General features: G+C 32.7%; 1 protein-coding gene and 1 long non-coding RNA gene across 3 annotated transcripts; one reads left to right on the top strand and one right to left on the bottom strand.

Annotated features, from left to right (window-relative positions):
* Window positions 1-3212: 3212 nt before the first annotated feature.
* LOC128170573 (uncharacterized) lies at window positions 3213-9370 on the bottom strand. 2 transcript variants are annotated; one of them, XR_008241858.1, is made up of 3 exons: window positions 9356-9370; window positions 4522-5177; window positions 3213-4125 (listed from the first exon to the last, which is right to left on the bottom strand). It is a non-coding gene; the product is annotated as an uncharacterized LOC128170573 (long non-coding RNA). The 2 variants fall into 2 exon arrangements; XR_008241857.1 differs by lacking the exon at window positions 9356-9370 and adding an exon at window positions 7395-7409.
* Window positions 9371-15711: 6341 nt separating this feature from the next.
* LOC128170517 (uncharacterized) lies at window positions 15712-18715 on the top strand. Its single transcript, XM_052836299.1, has 2 exons — window positions 15712-15809; window positions 16821-18715. The coding sequence occupies exon 2, from the start codon at window positions 17250-17252 to the stop codon at window positions 18585-18587; it is 1338 nt and encodes a 445-aa protein (XP_052692259.1). The 5' UTR covers window positions 15712-15809; window positions 16821-17249; the 3' UTR covers window positions 18588-18715.
* Window positions 18716-19499: the final 784 nt, after the last annotated feature.

Here is a 19499-nt window from a genome sequence, read left to right as displayed (position 1 = left end):
TTTTATAATTTAGGTATATTAGTACACAATTCGTTCATTAGACTCATAAAAAATGGTTTGTATCAATTGTATGATCAAAACATGCATCAATAATTTGGCCACGCCCACAGGATTTTGACTAAGTGAATTAAGTAAAAACATGATAATATATACGCATATGTTTTGCATACATATCAAAATTTAAATTGGTGTCAAATTCAAATAGATATTAACACTAACAAGTACAAAACAAAATAGATGAACTGTTATAAGGAATTACAAGTGGTACCAAACTTACAGAGAAGATGCCTTCATTCTAAATTGCCTTCATTCTATTCGTTATTTTACTTTGTTTCACATTCTTGGTTTGAAAAAAAAGTTTCGAGATAAACACTTGAGTATTAAAATTAAACAAATCTATACTACTATATTAAAATAATAAACCAGTGCCGGGGATGAAGGTTACCACAATGTAACTTAAAGCGGGGATTCAATTTACACAGACAGTGGAAATACTATGATAAAATTATAACATTGGATAAAAAGATCATTGAGTTTATGAAATTTGAAAAATGGACCCCTTTGAGCATACACTCCTCCAACATCAACGAGAATATACTAGTGGGAATTAGCAAGGGTCGAACGGGTAAGGTCACCAGGTACAGCAATTCAGGGAAAGACATACAGAACATACAGAGGGACAGCAGAAGTCAGGGACTTTATATTAATTACGCAAACACATGCTTCAACACTTTGAGCATCCCTGTCACCGAAACATACAATGCATTCAAAGAGGTCATGGACAATGCTCTAGATTTGGGATGTTTATTTACAGATCATCAGGAAATGTTGGGTGATATATATTCCCATGTATAATTCACAGATAAGAGTTGAGATACTAACGATATAAGAATGCATGCAGGTAATTGAATTTGTATTTACCGGTAGATTTATAAAGAGAAAGCAGTGTATATATATAAGTAAAAAAAATTACTTATTTACATAAGGATGTTCACTATTTGCATGAATTGTTAAATGGAAATTGTAAATGCACCTTTGTACCTGTGATGTTATGGTATTTGCTGGGCCTTTAATTGACAGTCACTTGATAAAATTAATTTGTTTAGATAAAAGCTAGGAAATGTCAATGGGCCTTTTGTTTTTAGTTTGTGATCATTGTTTTTGTTTGTTTGTATTTTTGCAAATGTTTATTTCCACTTAGAGAGGGGAAACAAAATTCTTACTCAGTTGAATGATGTAGCAAACAAACATTGCAGGTATAATTTTCAATATGATTTATTTGTTACAATTTTTAAGATTCATATATACTGAGAAACAGAAGCATTTTTACAATAATGGGTACCAATAATATTGCATTGAACAATAAAATTTAAAACTTCGTCTTTGAAAAAATTGTTTTGATGAACATATAATGCAATTTTAGAAATATATTCCATTTTCAACCTTTACCATTTCATAAGAATGAGTTGCAGTTCTCAAATCAATGACAAAAAATTGAGATTATGTTATACTGTAGGGCTACGTTCTAAGATCATATAGCAACTAGGTTGGGCTAGTTGAATGATAAGGTAGCCTAGCCACTAAGAAGATAAACCTAGCCAAAAATTTTATGACAAGGTATCAAATTCAGGTGGCTTAGTTACCACTTTACGATAAACATGAAATTTTATCATTTAATGATATTTCGTTCATCTTATAGTTATTATGAATATTAACACATGCATTTATGTTTGAAATAATCAAATAATGTCAGTGTACATGTAATTATTCTTTCGTTGATTTATAAGTAATAAGGAATCATTCTTTGCGTTTTATGAGGTGATAAATTTCGGTCGGGGCGTGATCAAATCCAATAAAGCCCAAAGGGCTTTATGATAGATTTGATTGTGCCCCGATCGAAATTATCACCTCCTAATATTGAGAGAATGATTCCTTATTACTTATACTTAAATAGTTTTCAGCAAATATAGATAAAATATTTGAATATAAATAAGCAAACCCCGTTGCGCCCCAAGTTTACGTCATTTGAATTTATTGGACTTTATAGTACAAAACTGATACGTAGTGTTATCACAGACAAAGACACTGGAAAATGTAAATATTTTAACTTCAAAGCAGGAACCTAGCGGCTAGGCTAGCTTATTGTTCAATTGACATAGATATCTACTACATAGGGGCTACGTGAGCGGCTACTTAGAGGAAAATTAGGTTTTAGTTATTTATATTACAACATGTTTTCCAAGATGAAAGCCTTTTTCTAATGTAATCAAATACATGTATTCCAAACTTATAAATTGCTGAACATCTCCGAGTAGGAGACATTGTTATGACAACCTGTCTTTAAATTGTTTTCAAATCTTAATAACTTTAATTGGAAATTGTCATCTGACAGAGTCGGTGTGTGTGGTCTTGAACTAAGATGGCCTGTAGAATGACTTGAAATGCATGGTTAATGGGTTTAATTCCAAAATATTCCCTTTCCTTTCAAGGAATTAGTTACAGCTTCAGTCATATTTGGCCCTGTATTAGAGCGATTTTTAAAAACATCACAGGAAATTGAAATGTAACGTTTATTTACACAATAATACTCATAAATTAGAAATCTATATGTGACGGTCAGACAGGTTCAAATACCGGCGCCAGATAGCTCAGTTGGTAGAGCACCTGACTAGAGATTCAGAGGGCCCGGTTTCGAAACCCGGTCCGGTCAGTCATTGTTTCTCACATCCCGTTACATTTGGTGCCTTGACCAACCCCTGGAACTGACAGGTGAACTCCTACCAGGGGAAGAGCCTGGGGTGATCTTCGGGGACGAAGCTTATGATCATTTAAGGGGGAGAAATATGACGGTCAGACCGGTTTGAATACCAGCGCCAGATAGCTCAGTTGGTAGAGCACCTGACTAGAGATTCAGGGGGCCTGGGTTCGAATCCCGGTCTGGTCCGTCATTATTTCTCCCATCCCGTTACATATAAATAATTTCCTGGTACGACTTTCAAAAGGTTAATTGTGACGTCACAAACAATTCATGCATTTTCCCGTATTTTTTATAAAAATGAGCAGAAGACACCAATTTCTAAATAGAAAAATATGTCCGCAGCTGTCGCCCATGATGAAACTCGCATAATAACTTTATCATGTGATATCATATAAAATATACTAAATTCGTTGTGGGCAATGGCTGCGGACACATTTCCCTCTTCAAATAACTCTGAGAAAATGTGCCATTTTTCATCATTTTTGACCAAATCTTAGAAATATGCCAAAGTGTTGAAGTCATAATTATTTTTTGAAACAAGATAAAAGTGTATAACTTGACATTTTATATACACACATGTTCAAGATGGCATATGTGTATTTTTATGAGAATTAAACAACTTGTGAATTATAGGGAAAATATTGAAGGAAACTGTACCTTCTTTGTTTACTATTTACTAGATCATGATATGTACATAAAACAGTTACACTCTTCAGGGTTATGTACATAACCCAGACTGGGTTAAGATTTTTTTGAGGTTGTATATAGACTTTCATTGAGAAAGATACGACAGTTAAGTACATGTAGGCTTCGCTGTCAAATTAAAGCAGTACATGTACGTGGTAGAACACTAGACTAAAGATGCAGGGGAGATAAGTTGGTACATAACTGGAAACTTAAAGGCCAAGAGCAATTGTAAATAATTTTAATTTGATTTTGGAAATTTAAATCATTCTGTACTGACCTTCCATCATCTATCATTAAAGATAAGTTTCCTTTGTTAACTTTATTCCAAGTTTATTTTGATAATTTTACTTTAATGAATTCAACTTTCTGAAAACATACTTGTATGCCCAATTTACAAAGAATGATATTGTTTAACTCTTTTTCATATCGTTAAATGTATTTGTACATGGTGTTCATCAGCAATCATGTTCATGCTTTAAAGTAAGATATGAGCCATTCATACAAAGCATTTGCAAGTGCTTCACTATGATTTATTGGCAACAACAGTGAATTTTCAAACATAATGTTTTTACATTCCTCTTCAAATTCTTGTAAACACCCAAAAGCACTTTGATAAATGCAAAATTCTTCAGCTGCATCCACATCAGCCATATCTATCTCCAATTTGAAATCATGTGTACCTGAAAAATTAAAAACTTCATTGTGATTGTAGATCCTCTCTTTCCAAATGAGCTTTTTAATTGGTCTATAGATTTTGCCAGTTTTTGGTACTTGTAAAGCTCTGAGGCATATTCATTTAATGTGCAATTAAACTTAGGATAAGTTGTATATAAAAAGTTCTGGGGATTAAGTTTGGAAATAAACAATTTTATATATTTGTTAATGATGTTTGGATTTAGAATCTACCTTACAGAAACATTTGAAATGACTGCTTTGAGTTTTTAGTTCAAATTTTTAAAAAAGTGAATTCAGTATTATCAAAGGGGCAAGAATAGTGTTTTAAAAAGACTCATCCTTGGTACAAAATTGATACTTCTCCCCAACCAAAATAAAACCAATAATAATAGTTTCTTTACTTGCCGTATATCTCTGGAAGATAATACATCAAGTCTAGTTTTCCGGATAAATCGTTTTCGAAAGCGGATCTGCGTCGCACTTGCCGTAATGTCCTGTGACGTTGAAGTAATAATTCATGTTCAACAGGCCTTGGTTCTGAGATGCGCCGCATCGACTGATTGCGAAATACCACGTACGCGGTCCATTCGAATTCAACGTCCTTTCTCCTGTGCAGACGTAAAAGTTCGTCCCTTCGTTGTCCCGGTACAGACTGCACCCTTTTGCCGCACTCTTGGTGGTCAAAGGAATGATTTGGTAATTGTCTTTAGGAAGCACATCCACGCGTTCTTGACAAGACATGGATTCCGTTAGCTGTGATATTTGATCGTCATAATAAATCAACAAGTTGGCACAGCATTCTTTCTCTGGATACGTGATCTGGTATTCGACGCGAGAGTCGTTCGTTTGGAAGGTTTTCTGCAGCATGTACCCGTACCATTGCAGCCTCGTGTTCACTTGACCCTTGATGACGCACTGCTTCGCGGCGCACAGGGCGATGCAAATCACGCAGAAAACAAGAACAAAGCGTGAGGTCTCCATTTCCTAACCGGATCTAGAGTTCCTGTCACTTTAACCAGAAATTTTCAGGCTATGCAATCCACCCTCCTCATGAGATCTGTAAAACAAATTATAAAAATCATTGTAAATGTGTGTACACAAATACTATCTTATTCTTTTTTCGGTCAAAAGAAACAAAAATAATACGACTAAATTATTCGTGAAAAGGGATCATAATTGTGATAAAATCTTTCGGGCCTAATCTATTTTAATCCCTTATTAATTGCGGAGCTATAGGGACGATTCATGTATCTTTTTTTAAGAAAAGGGAAAATATGACATTTGTTGTTGAGATAGATCTCCGGTAGTTTTATCCGATTACCAGAATTTTTCCCACACAAGTGTAAGGAGCAAAAATAAGAGTTCGGACTAATCCGAAATTACGTGCCTCCATTTTATAGGTGACAGGCACACGCCGTGTTAAATATGTGACGTAATCCCAAGTTATCTCTTTAGTGGTTTATAAGACATCGCAACGTTTTTTTAAATCACGTAACCTAAAAAAAAAATAACTTCGTTTTCATTCACAATACGGTAAAGCTTAAGAGACTCTCTGACACATCAAAAAGAGCTTAATCTGGGGATTTGGGGAAGGATGTCATAAGCACATTTTTCTTTCTAAATTTAGGCATTCCGTTGATTTGGTTACTACTTAACTTAACCTCTGCTTCATACCTGCTCATAATTTTCTATATCTGTGAAAAAAGATACTTACTTCTTTTTTTCAACTTAATATTCAAAAAGTGTCATAAAATTTTGAATTGAAAAGGAACCACATTTCTAATAATAGGTTTTGGACTGTTTTACATAAAATTGATGTTATAAGTTTGGTAAAGAAATGTAAAAGTCAGAACTAAGTTTTACGACTGCAGAGTAATTTTCTTAACTGGATCCCCAGACCACTGTCCAAATTTCTAAATATGCGCCCCCCCCCACCTCACCTTATCAGCTAAATGAATGTACATGTTTCAAGGGACATAGTCACGATTTTGGTCAAAAATTATTTTTCCGATTTTAATATTTACAATGCTTTAGAAAGTCATTTTAAATAGGCAACCGAAATTTGAGTGTCATTTGTTGAGTTATAAGCGAGTTACAGAGCTTGAAATTTTTCGCTTTGTAAACAAAGCGTTTGTTTATATTTTGAACGTTGAAGTAAACATTTCAGTTTTAAACTTAAAACGAATGTGTTTAACGTTAGGAACTGTTTATCCATACCTAAAATATATAAAAAGATAGACAAATATGCTGGAAAAAAGGTTTTTTACTGGTATATTGAACATATGTTAACAAAATCAGGGCACGAGCCTTGTTCACATGACAAAAAATTGTGAGCCCTTTATCTTGCTCATAACTCTACGAATCACTCTCAAATTTTATTTGATTATTAGAATTGCCCCACTGAAGCATTGTAAACAATTGATATCGAAAAATAAAATTTGACCAAAATCGTGACCATGCCTCTTTAAACGTTCCTATTACTTCTCTCTTTAGATACATACATAGATATTGTCTTGTTCTAGGTCGGTCGTTTGTCAATGCCCTTAATTAATCGTACTGTGATTGTCAGATAATTAATGACTGTCTATATACATGTACATGTTGCAGTTTAACCTCTTTTAGGAATACAAATCTTTCGCCACAATTAACAAAATGCTCGTTATTTTATATATGCAAGCTCTTATGTCTGAATACAAAGCATTTTCTACAAAAAATGTGTAAAATACCATCTCTTTCCATTCATAACATATTAAAATTTGATAGATTTATTGAAAAAAAATAAAGATACAATATTAATGACATTAATGACAGTTTATAATGTTAATTAAAAGCCGAGAAAGCAAACACAGCTCATGTACCTCCACAAAAGAACTTCTTCACAAAAAACAAGTCTATAGAAGGTTATTCAGACATCTTCACCAAATGATGATAATAATAAAACAGGCGAGAGAAAGAGAAAGGGGAGAGACAGAAAAAATAGATGTCAATAGGTCACGTGTGACCGATAAGTCAATGGAGTGTGACCATTCTGGTTCCACATGGCTGAAAGGTCAGTCGAGTCATCGATCCATCACGTGGGTAATTTATGTGGACAGAGTCTGGTTGTCACAAAACAAAACAACCACCCCCCCCCTCACAAAAACATAGTCCAATAAATATACTTCCTGCTATTACGTTATATGGAGACAATTGACATTAAAACTAATGACCCAGATTGTTGTTTGCATCGTTAATGAGTTTGTTGTCGCCTCGGTCAGACACATTCACTGTTTACCTGATAACACACGGACCTTGGTGAACGGGGTAAAGTAAGAGGGGAACCCAAGCGGTGTTTGTCGTTACTTCTCCTTCCGCCCCTTCCACATCCGGTGATCACAGAAATAAAGAGAGATACTCGAATGGTTGAACGAAATGCTGAACATATCAATCCTTAGCATACATTTTTAAGGGAAAAAGAGGTTTTAATTTATATAAGCAGACACTCAAGCTTTCCCTCTTATCCATCGGTATGCTTAAAATGTACATGTAATATTTACTCTATTACTCTTTGAAACAAAAACAAAAAATCTGTCATGATGATGATGATAATGATGATGATCAATTTGATGATAATAATAATAATGATGATGATGATGATGATGATGATGATGATGATGATGATGATGATAATGATGATTTATAAAACGGATTCACCTGAAGCCATCAACCAACAACGTTCAACTAAATCACACTATGCAAAGATGAACGAAGAAAAGCACGACCAAAAAAATGGTCATCTATACATGGCGAACCGGTTTTCTATCTATCTACATGTACAGAAGAATGACAGAACCGATCTTATTTCTCAAACAGATTCTGTCTTCTTTTCTTGTTGTTATTCTCTCCTAATATCCTCTCATGCATACAAACGAGCTATTATCAAAACCTAAACTTCCCAACAAAAGCCACAAGAAAAACAGGACCCCGGTTAATTATTCAATCTCTGGTCTGAATTCATGCCAGTCTGCATGCATGAAGTACCATCATGTAATGTTGAAGTACCATCATGTAATGTTGAAGTATCAGTACGTAATGTTAAAGTATCATTATATTACGAAGACTATCTACATAAGGCAGTTGAGGCGGTCCATACAATCGTGTGTGTGTCATGATTTCACTAATACATCTGCGATAACACTAAATTAATGAGCGCTTCGTTCACCTTTCTCCCGAACCATTAAAATTCCGTTTGAATCAAGACAGAATTTTTACCTGTATGGAAGGTTTTAACAGCGCAAGGGGTCACAGATACGCTTTACCGATCAGGAGATGGGCGCATACCGAACGAAGCTTTTGTTCGACACTGATCATTTATAAAGCCAATTTAACGGTCGTGTGGTATGATAATGCGTATATATTCCTAATGTATCGATTTTTTAACAACAAATTCTACTTCAATAGTTTCTATATCATAAGCTGTACCTGGTACCTTGCAAATATTTTCGCCCTCTCTTTTCTGTTTGATTTCTCGGCATTAAAAAAACCATGCTAAGTGAATGAGATGCTAGGTGATTTTATGGCAAATAAGCGACAGAGTCGGCTATAGAAAACCTCAATTTAATGCTTCGTGTCCCATAGGCAAAATATTTAGCGTTCCGCACCGAATGCGTTGATGTTATATAGATATGGTTCCTATACTAAGCACTATACCCCCTTAAAACAACGTGTCAAAGCCGACAGCAATTGTATACCTGGCGAAATCGAGACTCGTGGTTAAAACAAAAACAAGAAGGGGAAAAGGGACATGCATACAAATAAAAAAGAAAAAAAATTCTCGGTCTTCCCTAAAAGAAATACGATATTTTGCTGTAATGTTTTAGTAAATAAATTGCATTGGCTGTCTTCGAAAATAACTGGTTTACAAGAATTGTCGAATGGATGTACGGGAAGTACATTTTGTAGCATTCCTAACCTTTCCCTGTCAAAAACTACAAATTTATTCCAAAAATTGGTCCAATGAGTAGCAATATGCCACCATTGTAATAGACAAACTTAGATGTATTACGTATCATAAATTTCCGTATTTTAATTTATACCGTTCTCATTAAGTCAAAAAATATCTTAAATTTTAATTACCTTAACTAAAACAAAAGGTACCTATGATTTTTAAAATGCAAACGACAATGCAGGCTCACAATCAAGAAAACCCCATCCTCTTCCAAAAAATAAAAATGCAAACAAACAAACAAACCTCACCTTTATATCAAGACAATGTTAACGTTATCCTCTTCTAATTTTCTCATGGACCTGAAATAATTAAATAAGAAGATAAGCATAATGCAAAAAGGTGTGTTCCCGTTTTGCACACATTTGATAATTGAGTATAGAACAATAGGTGTGAATTGTGTTGTGATAGCAATTATAGTCTGCTTTCGGTCAAATATTTTACCTGGTTTTTTACCTGTGTTTTATCAGCGCCTTAACGATAAAACAAGAAGAATATATACATTTTGTTGTATTTTAGGTCTAATAATTATCACCATTTTTTTCATTTGATTCAATAAAGATAATGATATATTTAAAAAGTCTTCAATTTCTGCACACTGATTAAAAAAAAAATTATTAGATGATTTGACTTTCAAATTTTTGTCCATTTACCTTAAATATAAAACAAAATGAATCAGACAAAATTGCTGGCCCCAAGCCAATTGGAAGCCGATTCAATGGATAGTTACCGTATATGATGAAGGGGAAAACTACATGGACAGTCATATGGGGTACTCCGTGTCTCTTTTTACAATTGAGTTGCAAATTATGTAAAACGCATGTTTATAATTGATTGTTTGGTATCAACAGAAAGAATATTATGAAAGAAAACAGATCTTTATCACAAAATATTTCAATCTTTAAAGTAGCGACCTTGACGGTAGTTCTTATGACATCACCGCTTTAGTATATGGCGGGTCACTTATTAGTTTTTCAAATCAGAGGTTAAATACATTTAAAAAATCTGACAAAAATAATATTTTAATATCGATGCAATATAACTCAAACTGAAAAAGGTTGAAAATGCATGAATTAGGTCTACATTTGATAGGTTTTGTGAAATAATCTTTACAGTTTTTGAAGCATATAAAATTGCCGATTTATCATCATACAGTTTGTCTATTTCTTCGATTATTCAAACCACAACACAAATGAATAATATTAAGCAGCGTTTTCACTAGGCACATCTCCTCCATTTATGTCTGCAAAAGCAATAATTTGATATTAACATATGATATTTTTTCTTCAAACTTTTAGCGTATACATGTTTTTCCTATAGGCAATAAAGTTAAACAAAGGCGCTACATATTCAACATTTTTGCAATAATCTTTCTTATTTAAAAAAAATAATGAAATTGTTCATGACCAAATTGATGTTTGAAATGAAATTCATGAATATGGATGGGCATTATTATGTAAATGTGCAAGTAATATTGTAAGATAAAATAAATGTAAATATAAATTGCGAGTAGATATGTTCTACCTATCTTATTGTCAATCACCCTCGCAGGAATTGTGATATAGACTATAGCAATTAAGCAATTATCTCACCTGGTCAAATTCCCGTTTCGCACACATTTTTTCGATACCTAATTTTCAAATGTGTGCAAAACGGGAACAAACCTGCAAAAAGAGTATATACGCTATACAAACATGTTTACAACAACACATGAATTTACAACGATTATTATGAAAAGTCGCACTTCAATCGCCTTGGAAAAATATTTGAAACCATACTTATATAGATGATGGTGTATAGCAGGGGATTTCGTTGATATATTAATTCATTCATTCATGAGAGAGAGAGAGAGAGAGAGAGAGAGAGAGAGAGAGAGAGAATGAAACTTTATAGAAAACCCTGCACGTGTTGATTACATTTGGTAATACAAAATCACAGAAGTGCCAAATTAATTCGAGCATATCATATTACATATATGTACAAAAATGCACAAATGGGTTTCAAATCACATGTAGAATATCAACCTACAGTGTGTGACAAAAATAAATGGACATCTAACGCATATAGTTAACGATGTAAGATGCATTCTTAAACTGCTTGCCTTATACAGTATTTCCTGAGGATAATTAATTTAAGGTAAGATTTATTACATTAAAGCTTCTATAAATAGCTTGTACATGTAGGTTAAATAAATGTAATGGAATTTAGTTTTGTTTTAAATTTTGCACGGACATAAATAAAAAAGAAGATTTTTTACTATATCTGCAGTCAAAGTATATGTCATATAGGTTAGTCTTTGGTTTCTATATACGGTTTGTAACATGTAACAGAAATTTCACGAATCAATTTTAAATGTTTAGCATTGATCATATAACTTAGAAGCATCAGAAACGTAACTGTTTTTTCTTCCTTTTCATTAGAAGTAAAATTACATAAATTAAACAAATAATTCATTTAAAAAAAATTCTTATTTCCTCTAGCAGATATCAAATTTCTGATAACTGGACAACTGATTTATAATGATGTCTTGATGAAATTTAACTTTAAAACAATGAAATGCAGTATTTAATTGTATGTTGCGAAAATGAAATGGCTTTTTGTACGATCAATTGAATATGTGAATACAATAAAAGACAATGAACTAAAAATAAGAAATTATCTGTTATGAAATAAAAAACCTTTTCCCTAAGGAAGGTTTATAACTCTAAAATATGACCTAGTTTGAAATTCTAAAAGATATGATGTTTTATTATGTGAAAAATTTAGTTAGATATCTATTCACTTAGTTTAATTCAGAAATAAATTGTTGATTTTTTTAAATTTTTTTTTTTTGGGGGGGGGGGGGAGGGTTTTCATGCACATGTCAAGGTAGTTATATAGTTATACCGTAATTTGGCTGACAAACGTTTATGCACTTTTCTCTAATCTTTGGTCAATTGTTTAGAAGTGTGTCAAAGACGTAAATTAATGTTTTTGTTGATCAACACATCATTACACAGAAGGATCCGCCAATTCTCTATTATACTAGTAACTATACATATGGCAACTATTAGAGATGAGATAGTTCAACCAATTCCGTCAAAATTCATGTTCTCATTTAAATTAGGTTTCGATTGATCAGGTTATAGAATAAAAGATTTCTTGAGAAAGCAAAAAAAAAAAATTCACGTAAAGTCTATTTTTTAAAATTAAAAACAAAATTCACTACTAAACTATTCAAAGAAAAACTGATCTTACACATTTAAGTTATTATTCAATTTAGCTAAACAATGCACTTCAATAGTTTCAAAACGTTAAATCTGACAAGATTAGCTTTATACAAATACTTGAATTTGTCTTCAAAGAAAAACATATCTCCAAGTCTGACTTGTTTTAGAGATATGTGTGTACCTTGATCAACAAATTCGCACATATATCACAAATTCAACCAGCAAAAAAAAGAGTATACAATTATCCTTTTATTACATTCAAAAGAACCCTCTTCAGCATTGTATTGTTTTATCTGACTTTTGAATCATTTCATCAATAATTCATTAAAGGAAAAGGGTTAAAGATATTAAAATCATTATTGTTGATTAAAACGTTACACAGAATGAACAGTCATTTTTTCATATTATGTGTAAATGTTGCCATTGTATATCAACATGTCTACTTGGAAGTCCGAGGTCAGTCTGTGAAGTATATCCTCTCAATGTAACTTAAGGTTCGATATTTCAAGAAATAATCCACGCAAATATGCAGAAAAATTATAAAGACAACAGTTACGTGAACTTTCTTGACATTTTAAAAGCTAAGCACTGTATTTAGGCAGTGTTTAAAAATTAGAAGAATGTGTATATTTTAAGTGCGACAACTAGGTCGTGCTTTGGATTGCGTATTATATTTGTTTCTAGCCTTACAAGTATGAATTACAATCAATTTCCGTAAGAATATAAAGAAAAATGTACTTAATGGATATAAATATTATTTGATGACAGTTTGCTGACATGAAAATATAATCCGTAGACTCTATATACCTAAAAACCAGCATTCTGACGGTAGATTAGAAGCTGTGATTTACTCTGATGATGTAAGAATTTAGCAACTGTGATATCTTTTTACTGATGTTTTAAATAAAAACATGAATATGAGGGGCCGCCGATTTTAAAACAAAGATAAACATTGTTCCTTATGACTTGGAAATTGCACTTTTTCTTTTTCCAATTCCTCAGCGACAACTTTATTTAACCTAATGCCCCAGTCACACATTCACGGATCAACTCCACGGTTCTACTACGGAATCTTTTCCACGGTTGACACCGGAAAATCAAATAATCGTTAATGCCCCAGTCACACATTCATAGATCAACTCCTAGGTTCTATTACGGAATATTTTCCACGGTTAACACCGGAAAATCTAATGATACGGAGTTAGTAAGGATGCACTACGGAATGGATACAAATTGTTACATACGAATTACTACGGATTTATACGGAGTCAAAACGGACTTCTACGTTCTAAAAAGGTTTAGTAAGTTTTTCTAAGGAAGTACTACGATGGTTTCATCCGTAGTGGAATTTTGAACATGTTCAAAAATTGTCGCAGCTATACAAGTATTGCTACGTTTGGATACGATAACAGACGGAAAAGCCACGGGTCAATACATATCGCCACGAATGATTCCGGATCGCTTCCGTAGCTAATCCGGCATTGAATCCGTGAATGTGTGACTGGGGCATTATATATTTCTACTCAGTTACTTGTACCTGAAATAGCTTATAATACAGGGCTAAGCAATTTAGAAAATTATAATATTTGGGATGGAAATCGGTATTGTATTCTGTAGATTTTTTGTTTTTAAATCTGAATCTAATATCTATAGTAAGTAAGTTACTTTAATATTATTGCAAAAAATCAATAATATATGAAAGAATAATGAACCGGAAAATAGTACATCTGTGTTAATATTAAAAGGATATACCTTAACTGTTTTGTACATTTAGTTTTTTTTTCAAAACTTGAGTCCCTCCCACTCTTTTCTAAAACGGCATAGTAGCAAACCTGAAAAATGGACAGTAACTGGTTCATCAATACGCCTTATAAAAAACTTCAGAACAAATCCGAAGAAGAACGACAACTACAAGTACATGTAAAACCGATTTAATCAGTTGACTTAATTTTAATGATTTATAGTGTGGTATTGTTTTAAGCTCATCTGAACCGAGGGTTCATTTGAGGTTGTCTGATCACCGATGTCCGTCCGTCCGTCCGTCCGTCTGTCTGTCTGTCTGTAAACTTTTCACATTTTTGACTTCTTCTCAAAAACAACTGAGCAAACTTTGAACAAAGCATTCTTACGGAGCATCCTTATGGGTAGGGGATTCTAAATTGTTAAAATAAACGCCTAAACCCTTTTTAAAAGAGGGTAATTGCGAAACAGTGAGTTTAGTGTTGTGTCTTTTAAAATCTTCCTCTTAGGAGCCACTGCATTAAAAATACCTATATTAACAAAAAACCTTGTATGCATAGTGAACATTCTACATGTATATTGTAAAAATAGTGACTGTGGGCCCAGGTAGGGTTCAAATTAAAACATAGTACTACAAAAGTTCAAAGTTTAAAATAATATTTAAAAATGTTTAATAATCTTTCTCTCAAAAACACTGCAACAAAAATTCCAATAATATCCTCAAAAGCTTGTGTCTTTAGTGAACATTCTAAATTGTTAATGTGAGACCCCCGGACCAAAACTGATGTTTTAGGCGGGGTTCAAAGTTTAACATAGATATACAAAAGAAAAAAATGTTTAGAAATCTTCCTCTCAAGAACCACTGCACCAGGAATACGAATGTTTACAACAAAAATTGTATATATATATATATATATATATATATATATATATATATATATAAATATATATATATATATATATATATATATATATATATATATATATATATTGAAAATTCTTAATTGTAAAAATCGTGATCCCCGAACAAAAACTGAGACCTCAGGCGGGGATCAAATTAAAACATAGAACTACAAAGAAAAATGTTTGAAAATCTTCTTCTCAGAAACCGCTGCACCAGAAATGCCAATAGCTATAAAATACTTTGTATATATAGTGAATATTCAAAATAGTAAAAATCGTGACCACCGAACTAAATCTGGGGTCCCGGGCGAGGTTCAAGGTTAAACATTTATAGAAAAATTTAAAAACAAAATCTTCTCAAGAACCACATTGATATAGTTTGTGAGATAACAATGCACACAACCTCAAATAGTGCAGATTCTAAACTGATAAAGCCAACACACGAACTAATACTGGGCTCTGGAAAGGGGTTCAAAGTTTAAAATAGAAATAGCACATGCTATAGAATAGAATTTACAAGGAACGGTTCTTCAGGTGAGCAATGTAGCCCACGGGCCAATATATTTCATTCTTGACAAGGCTCAACAAGTGTCATTTTATTGCCAATTAATGAAGAAGCAATATTAGATAAACATGATATAACCAAACGTAAACTAATATCGCACAACATCAGTTTTAAATGGTATCATTTGGTTGAATTGTTCTACCACTGTTCACAATTATACTGCAGGCTTTAAATCTATTTATATCTATTACTAGAGGGAAGTAAACACAGGTCTCATAAATTCTTGTTTTATAATCGGTATAACGTCCAACGAATAATCGTGCTATTAAGAAACATCAGACAGCAAAGGTAGGTAATAATTAGTTAAATATATCAATATCAATATTCCTATTTGAAATGAAACAATATAAGTTTATGTCATCTTTTTATTAGGGATGTCAACAAGTACTCGAGTACTCGACTATTGGTTGGTCACGACGATCATGGACAAAAAATCTCTTAGTTGATGACTCATTTCATGTTTAAAGTGAATGGAAATTTTAAAAAAATCTTTTTTTTTCACGCGGCATTTTTTAGGCTACGAATAAGAATAACGGCATTGTTTTTTCTGGGCATTCTTGGTCCTTAAGTAATATTTTTTCCATCGGTGGTTAGCCCTAGATGAATATTTCAAGCGGCTTAAAAATAGGTGTCTAAGATCTCTTTCTTTATATAAATCAAATTATGGTTTGAAAAAGTATTTTTCTCATAATCATGTGATTTGGGATTCTTTCACGTTAAACATTAAAACAGTTAATGTTGTATTAGATGTTTGTTTGATTGAAAATTTAATAATATCAAAATTAATACAAGGCGTTAGCTTTAGTAGTCATTTAACTTAAATATTTGCTTAGGGACGAAACAATGACTTAGCATGAATCATGACACGTTTGAGTTGCCATAAATAAAATGTTTGATGATAATGATGTGTTACTCAATTATGTGTAAGCGTACCGAGCAAAAAGGAAAAGCCAGGACATTTGCTAAACGGATATTATGATGAAAATTCTAATTTATGTTAAGTCTCTTATTACATTTCACTTCTAGATGTATATAGTGTTGACTTAAAGACCAAATGTTGGACAACTATATCTTTTTTTTTAGAAAAAAAACATGCTTCAAATAAATCAATGAGTACTCGAATATCGTTCGACTTAAGCCTTCAATTAAGCTTCTTTGAGTAAATTTGACATTCCTACATTTTTTAAGTAAGATAACACCTTCATAGATCTAGAATTACTTTCAGTGTATCATTTGCTAAAATATAAACATTTGAAGACAAGGATGGAAAAATTAAACGACATTCAAAACAAATTTCAGATGGCATTATCCAAGGCAGTAATTCCATATACTATCCAGGATGAACAAGTCACAGCTCAGCATTTTTTAATATGTTGCACTGAAGACTGTGAGAACAGCTGCCAGTTTTACTGCAATTCGTGTTATAAACCGATGTGTGAAGAATGCAGAGATAAACATTAGAAGACTCCAGAAACCAAATACCATGAAGTGGTCCCTTACCGAGATCGTAGACAAAAACTTCCTGTGGAAAAATGCAAGGATCACCCTTCTAAAGATATAGATATCATTTGCGAGAATTGTCAAGTTCCTTTATGTTCCAAATGTGCTATAAGAAACCACCGGGGGCATAAGCTTGATGACCTAGAAACAGTTTATTCAGATAGATTTACTATCTTTGTTAATAAAATCTGCGATATTCATCAGTGTCTTCTCCCAATCTCACAAAATATGCAAAAGGATATAAAAGAAGATACCAAAGAAATAAAAGAAATAATGGACAAAATAAAAACATCTATAAAAATCGAAGCTGAGTATCTTAAACAACTGACTGACATGGTGATGACAGACAATTTAGAACAAGTCAAGAAAATAGAACAATCACTAATAAAAGAACTTCAGAAACAGGACAAAAACTACGAGAACTACAACAATTATCTTGAGGACTTAATAAAAGATATCCATGGTTATTTGTCATTTGATAAAGTCACAAACAATCCGATTATTTTCTCACTTTCCGAACATTTAAAAACCAAACCCATTCCTGAGACCAAAAAACCTGTTTATCCAGTATTTACTGCTGGTCAAAACAGCAAGGATGATGTCGCTAATCTATTTGGCAGAATAACTGCACCTAACACAAAACCAGAAAAGAGAAAAATAAAATCCATAGAGACTGCATCTGCACAATTGAAATTTGAAGAAAAACAGAAACAACTTGACAGAGAGAAATTTGACGTCAAACAAGCACTGTTATCGTCTTGCTCTGTTACCAAGGTCAGACAGTACACTGTACCTGGTGTTGAAAGGGTATATCATATCTCAGTAGGTCAATCAGGTAGACTCTGGGCCAGTGATAATAGTGGTAAACTTATTCAAACAGATCTACAGGGGAGATATCTTCAGATACTAGCCAGTTGTGGATCTGGTTGTTACCACACAGTCACCCTTGACGACGATCTGATATATACAGACAAAAAGAAAAACGTCATCAATAGAATAGCTCTTGATTATTCAATCACTAAATTCATTACAATAGGAGACTGGGAACCAATAAGCATACACTCCTCTCATATCAACGAGGACGTATTGGTTGGGATAAGAAAATATGGAGAGAGTCAAGTCACCCGGTACAACAAAAAAGGGGAAGAAATACAAAACATTCAGAGAGACAATGAAGGACAGAAACTCTATAGTCAAAATCCACACTACATCACAGAAAACGTCAACGGTGATGTCTGTGTGTCAGACTTTAACAATCATGCTGTAGTAGTTGTGAATAAAACAGGACAACACAGGTTCTCCTACACAGGTCAGCAGTCAGAATTTCGTCCCTTTGGTATCTGTACCGATGTATTCGGTCACATCATTGTGTGTGATGCATACAGTAAATCGGTTCATCTTTTGGATCAGGACGGTCAGTTCTTGTCTCTACTAATCACACCACAACAAAGGGTGAAGTATCCTCGAAGTGTGTGTCTGGATGAGAGCAACAATCTTCACGTGGGACAGTCCAACACCAATACAATAACAGTGTTCAAATATTTAATGAAACCAATAAAAAAATAATTGAACTATTACATGTACTGAGAGTAAAATATTGATAACTCTATTCCAGTTATAGAAATAATTACATTATACTTTTTTTGATTTATCAATTTAAATGAGTGCTGATATAAAAAAAAATTCAACCAGAATTTGAGAAATATCTAATAAAGATATAAAGATATAAATCTAAAAAATCTTATTCTTTAATTTTAATTTACATAATTTTATATAGTTGGTTGCTGTATTGAATTGAATTTATCATACCTGTCTAATGTTATATTGGTTTTAAAAATCGGACGTCAGTTATTAAATGTGATAAAATATTGATTTGATCTTGACATTACTGTGTATGTACTTGGTCAAAGTTAAACATTATTTTAATCTCTTACCTATCCTGAAGTTAGTAAACTGACTTATAAGAAGAACACTGGGAGAATTTACTTTACGGCCAACGCGGGTACCGTATTTTCCCGCGACTCCGTGATGGTTGTTTAATCATTTTCGCTTTACATCGTCGTACTGAATACTGAATTTAATATTCATTACAACGATTTATTAAACAAGTTTTAATACGTATAGTATTATTAAATTTTATTAGTTTTATGTGTGGTCTCTAAGATTAAATAGAAAAAACCCACTATTTGCAATCTAATTAAAATTAGACTTGTAATTCCACTCCTCTACGATTACAAGTCAAATTTTAATTAGATTAATATTGGCGCTATTTGGTTTCTGTTTAAATTTTTGTTACAATCAAAATATAGAAGAAAAAATTCAGATACATGTACCTGAAACATTATTTTATTCGAATGCTTTATCAAACATTTCTAGAAAATGTTTGCTATTACTTAATATTTCTCAAGAGCCTTTAATATAGAACGTTTTACGCAAATCATGAATATACGTTTATTTGCGATTAATTTATTTTCACAG

This window comes from Crassostrea angulata, chromosome 2, assembly GCF_025612915.1.
Source record: "Crassostrea angulata isolate pt1a10 chromosome 2, ASM2561291v2, whole genome shotgun sequence".
NCBI lineage: Eukaryota > Metazoa > Mollusca > Bivalvia > Ostreida > Ostreidae > Magallana > Magallana angulata.
The sequence above is the reverse complement of the archived record's forward strand: the minus strand, read 5'-3'. Positions and strand labels throughout refer to the sequence as shown.